This window comes from Daktulosphaira vitifoliae, unplaced genomic scaffold (genome assembly GCF_025091365.1).
Source record: "Daktulosphaira vitifoliae isolate Bord-2020 unplaced genomic scaffold, ASM2509136v1 Scaffold_1, whole genome shotgun sequence".
In the NCBI taxonomy this organism is placed as follows: Eukaryota; Metazoa; Arthropoda; class Insecta; order Hemiptera; family Phylloxeridae; genus Daktulosphaira; species Daktulosphaira vitifoliae.
The window spans coordinates 14,961,825-14,967,824 of record NW_026099572.1 but is presented as its reverse complement, the minus strand read 5'-3'; the positions used below and the strand labels follow the sequence as shown (position 1 = coordinate 14,967,824).

Genomic DNA, 6,000 nt, shown 5'->3' with positions numbered 1-6,000 from the left:
TCACAAGTATAATATATGAATAAATGCTTATTATAATAATTACATTTCTTATGAAATTCATATTTAATAATACAGTATTTTAATTTTTATGGAGAAATTATAAAAATTTATACATTTTTTGATTCAAGATGATTCTTTAATATTAGTCATAATTTTTAGTTTTATATATTTTTGATTTATAAATTATAAGTTGTTTTTAATGTCCTCCTATATAACTTAAAAGAGTGTCAACTTTATTGACATCTTACATATTTAACGAGCTAAAAAAAAAAATAATTTAAATAAGAAAATGATAGGACGATGAAAAATTTTATATTGTAATTATCTATTTTCCTTTGTGTTTTTAGCGTGGTTCCAAAAACATAAGTAAAAAACCGTTATTGAAATTTTATAATGCAAAAAAACTCATTTTAAAATGACTTTTAACGGTAGCATAATTTTGAGATATATATCTAAATTATTAATATTCAGGAAATTTTTTTACAATTTTAAGCGACGTTAGTATCAACAAGATAAAGTTTTTTTGAGTATTGTTCATTACAATCGGTTATAGTCAAACATAAAAAACGCACAATAACACAAAACCAATATCTTCTCAACTTTGCATAAAAGTAGAATATGATTAATATTGTAATTTGTTGAAAAATTTACTTCCTTTTATATTTTAAATATATTTATTCATAAAAAATCGTAGTATTTAAGAAATCTAAAAATAACGTTATCAGTATATAAATTAACTTTTAGTATATAGATATAATAATTACGTCAACAATTAAGTAAATATATTGAATAAATAAAAATTAATTCTTTCTTTTCAATTATTAACACATTTAATATGGTACTACAAAATTCATTTAATTAATTCTCAACATTCTATTTAAAACTAGTGCATCTATTTTTTTTCAAATAAAAATCATTAGAGAATCAACTTAAAATAAATAAATTGCACAATGAAATATTTATCAATTTTTATGTTAATAATGACCATAAAAATAAGCTTATGTCATTTTGGACAATATTTAAATTGCTCACATTCTCGTTATTTTTTAAACTTTTTTAACCATAATGAAAGATTTTTGTTACAATTCGAAAAAAATGAAGAACATTTAACTATAGAAAATCTTATGAACTATGGTAAAGCACTTCAGACACACAGTAAAGTAATTATGATATTTTTAGATGACTTGATAACCAATTGTGGATCTTTGTTTCCTTTTGGTTTGATCTCAGTAAATATGTACTTAAATAACGTTTCTGACTCATTAAATATGATTGCACAAAATGATGATGAAAAAAATGACGCTCGAAAATTATTAGAAGGCTATAAGATTATACATTTTGCAGTTAAAGAACAACTAACATATTACATAAATAAATATTGTAATAACATACCATCTAATGATAATATGGTTAGATGCAATCCTCCAATCATTGAAAACGAATATAATACTACTAATCTAATAAATATAAATAACGATCTCAAGGATAAAATACTAACGAAGTTTAAATTTACAGTAGAAAGGAATTCGTATGAAAATTTTCATTCCAAATACTTTTTGTTTTACGATATAATGACCCAACAAAATCTCAACAATGAAAATAATATTATAAAAATAGATAATAGTCAACGCATAGTATTAAATCTACTTCGATTTACTCCACTTAACGTTAAATGCACTAATGGTACTCATTTAACTATACAAGATATATTTGAGTATATGAAATATGATTTTAATTCCAATGATGTGTTACCATACATAAAGATGGTAATTGGGGCTACATTTCGACCAATAGCTATTCTAATTCGTAACTTTTTAACCTTAATTCAAGTTGCGTCTTCAGAAAATTCAGATCATGTAAAATTTTGGTTAAAATCAAATTTTATTGACATCGGTCAAAAAATAATGAATTATGTAAAAGAATTCATTTCTCTCTCCATATACAATAATAAACTGATATATTTTTTATACGACATCTTAAATAAATTTGTTAATGCCTTAAATAATTATATTGAAAAAAAAAAGTTATCCAAATTTGATATTATACTTAATAATATATTGATTGAAAAACTTTCGAATTTCTTCATTAAAACCAAATTGTACTTTTCAAGTAATATAGTTCTAACTAATAAAATTATTACTGAAAATAATGCTGATAAAATTAAAAATCAATTAGTTCAAATCATTCAAAAAGTTGAAATATATATGAACGATTTGAAAAAATGGAATGAATATTTTAAATCTATAGTAAAAAATCTTAATATTCGTTATTTTAATGTTTCAATTTTTAAGAAATTTATTGGTTTTAAAGTTATAGGTAAGAGAAAATCTAGTTACTTTTTATAATTTATATATAATATAAACTTCTATGTATTTAACAAAAAATAGCTAGCACTTGATTTGTCTTTATGTAAAAAGAAATAAAAAATAATTCAAAAATAAGATAATAAAATTAATGAGATCTCAAATGAAAATTTTATTATCGTGCTTAAAAATTGTGTAAAATAATTATTAAAAGTTTTTTTTTTTAAATTATCGAAGTTTTTTAAGAATTGATATTTTTAATACTTCTAAAATTATTTAAAATATATTTTGGCTTTTAATTTTTGATACGTTGCGATCTCGTTGAGCTTATAATACGAAGTTCAAAAAAAAAATAATTAAACAATAATAATTGAAGCTAAGAAATTTGTCATATGAAAATGTAAATTACACGGTTCAAAATGTGCGAAATAATTTATAAAAGATTTATTAATGATTATTTTAAAGATTATATATTTTAATATTATTTTTAATATTTCTAAAACTTCCTTAGAATATTCTTTAATATTAACTACGAACATAACAATTAACTGTTGTATAAAGAACTATTCGTTCAACATAATGATCATATAACATATTTTATAATTTCTGTTTTTATTAGTTCTCATGATTTTAATAAAGAGAATAAAACATTTATTATTCATTTTATTTTTTTCCAAATAAATAATTATTTTAGAGAATATTTGGTGAGTGGATTATTTGATCAATTAATATCTAATCTAATTATAAAGAAAAACTTAAAAAAAACATTAAATCTTTAATATGGAATTTTAATCATCTTATGTACTAAGCAAATATTTGTAATATATGTCATTTTAAAATCGTCACTTTATTTATTTTAGATCGTATTTGTAATACTGAATCACATTCTGAAATATACAATGTTAGTAAGAATAATATAAATAAAATTGAAATAGGATATTATGAAGATGTGCAAAATGTAAAATATGATGTTACAGAATTTGAATTAAAGAATCTAAAAGATGAAAACGATGAACCTGACATTGATACAAATATTACATTTGAGTATCATACAAATTATGAACCTCTTTATATGATTGATTATTGGCCTTATAATGAGTAAAGTGAGATGTTTGAAATATTGTTATTAGAATGAATACTGTACATTGTAAATACTTATTTGCAAAGCTTTATTATTTTTCCCCATTTTAGCATTACAAGATGAATCTATGAGATAATCACTTTGTTTCTCTTAAAATTGTAATTATATTAAGAAAATTATATTTGTTATTTTACCTTACAAAATATAATATATTAAAGTTTTATAACTGTAAGTTTATCAAAGTATGTGTAAATGTGAAAAACTAAAAAAAACCCCAATTTGGTCAAACTTCAACACGCAAGGTGGTACGGGAACGAGGTTGTTTGATCGAGTCCAAATTTTTACATTTTAATTATTCTTTTTCAAGTAAAAAAATAAGGGGATGACATGATCAAATATCTAAAAAAAATCTTTTTCTATGGTTTGAATTACCCTAAAATATCATGTATATATAAGTATTATTTATGAAAATAAAAATCGTAAATTTTTATAAATTTATTTTAAGATAAGTCATTTAAAACATAAATAATGCAATGGGTAAAAGTGACGTTTTTTTCAAATTTCTAAAAAATTATGGCTAAAATTTTATTTTCCGTAAACTATGAAAAAAAAACGGTAGCACAGTGGGGTCGAGGCACAGTGTGGACGAGGCATAGATGTGACAATTATAGATGATATCTGACAGTGATTAAAATCACTATCATAAGAAACACTTCGATACAAATCTGTAGATAGTGTTTCATTTAGAGAAATTGGTGGATTATTCCAAAAGCAACATCAACTCTTATTTCTTTGATTATATCTTAATTAGTAGATCTTTGATTTTAAAATATAATATAAGAATAAATACTAATTATAATTATTAAATTTAGTATGAAATTGATATTCAATAATTTAATATTGTAATTTAAACGGAGAAATTATAAAAATAATAAAGAAGTTATATTTTGCTATATTTTTACGTGTATAAAAATTTAAAGGGTTTGATACAATAATTTTCAATAAAAACTGTTTGTTACTATATATAAATGCACTGGACTACAAGGAACTTTCATCAGAAACAAAAATATACTTTTCTAAATTAAATTTTCGCGTTGTTTTCAAATCTGCAATTAGACTTTTTCTGTCACTTCTAATTTTTTATATTATTACTAATTACATATAAAATAATAACTAAAAGAAAAAAAATTGTTTTCAAATTATTACTGATTTAATTTTTATATGTTAAAAGTAATAATTATTAACCTTCTTTATTTCGTCCTTTAAAGTGAAAGTTTATAATAAAACAATTTTTTTTTCATTTTTAACCTATTTTTTTGGTGCTTTAAAGTTGATAAAAAATTTTTGACAAGTTTTGTGAAAGTTTATAGTAAAAAAATTGAATATGTTACCTTAACTTTTAGCCCAATTACAAGTTGAAATTGACATCATTAAATAGAAAATTTTATGAAAATTAAAACTATGGTATTTTTAAGAATCATATGCAGTCAGGAAATTTTATAATTACTATTTACAGTATAGTTATCAAAAAAACTTTTTTTGCATTTTTATCGTAATAGAACACTTAAATAGAAATCATAGTAATCATTTCTAAGTAATTTTTGGTATTTAAAAATATTCTTAATTAATTTTAATGATTTACTTTAACTAAATGAACCAATCAAAACAAAGTTGTTATAAAGATTTACTTAATTGAGCGTATAATAAAATTTGATTATAATTGTAAAAATCAATTATTCCAGGAGAAACTAACATTCATTTTTTTTAGAAATGATTTATATAGTAACATGTTAGCAAAAATTTTGTAATGTTATAATTTAGAGGTAGTACACACAAATAGAGTAAAAAAATAATTAAATTACAAAGTAAAATGATTTAATTTTGTAGTTGAAACCTATCATATCAAACTTGATTCGTCAATAAATACTTTGAAAACATTAGAAATGAATGATTTTAATTGTCTGTATGGAGAACATGGGATAAGTAACTGTTTCATTTATAATAAGAATATTTTTTTATTTTTTGAGGGTAATATCTTCAACTAGATACACATTGTAGTCATTTGACGTATCGTTGAATAAAGTAGGTTAAGTTAAAGCAGAGAAAATAAATGATAGTCACAAAAAAATATCTTTTCAGCTTTGCATCGAAACTAAAACTTAAAATATAGTAAAATAATTTTAATATGAATAAAAAACTTCTTCTCGCGAGTGGCGACTACAGTGATGGGATCCTTGATCTTTATTGAAGTTATTGAATCTAAATGAGATAAAAATCAAAGCAGTTGAAAATTTATTCTAACTTAAAAAGAATTAAGAAAAAATGCAAAAAGTTCATTGCCATACGCGGGTTGAAATCTTGTACTCCTAGCATATAAAACACAAGTTTTACCGACTCAGCAACCGTACATTGATATCGTCGTTTGAAAAAATTAGCTATTTAAGCTAGTTCAAATTTCATAGTTATTTTTCTCGACTTAAAAGAAGCAAACAAATTTAAATAAGTTTAACTTTCTATGCTATATTAATTTTTTATTTATATATTATTTATCCAAATCATTGTACTCCCCTTTTCATGTATTTTAAAATAAAATACAAAACCCAGAATTTTAACACA

General features: G+C 21.6%; 1 protein-coding gene across 2 annotated transcripts; it reads left to right on the top strand.

The window, feature by feature from the left end:
* Nucleotides 1-906: 906 nt before the first annotated feature.
* On the top strand, nt 907-4,229 carry LOC126902329 (uncharacterized). Of its 2 annotated transcripts, XM_050679495.1 has the most exons (3): nt 907-2,316; nt 3,164-3,204; nt 3,281-4,229. In XM_050679495.1, exons 1-3 carry the CDS (start codon nt 951-953, stop codon nt 3,290-3,292), a joined length of 1,419 nt encoding a protein of 472 aa, XP_050535452.1. In that variant the 5' UTR covers nt 907-950; the 3' UTR covers nt 3,293-4,229. The 2 variants fall into 2 exon arrangements, with proteins under 2 accessions (XP_050535452.1, XP_050535442.1); XM_050679485.1 differs by having other exon boundaries at nt 910-2,316; nt 3,164-4,229.
* The last annotated feature ends 1,771 nt before the right edge of the window (nt 4,230-6,000 follow it).

Bases quoted from the DNA above. Each gene is read 5' to 3' on its own strand.
- LOC126902329 (XM_050679485.1), top strand. From the start codon at position 951: ATGAAATATTTATCAATTTTTATGTTAATAATGACCATAAAAATAAGC. The intron at 2,317-3,163 runs GTAAGAGAAAAT...TATTTATTTTAG, and splicing joins TATTGGTTTTAAAGTTATAG to ATCGTATTTGTAATACTGAA.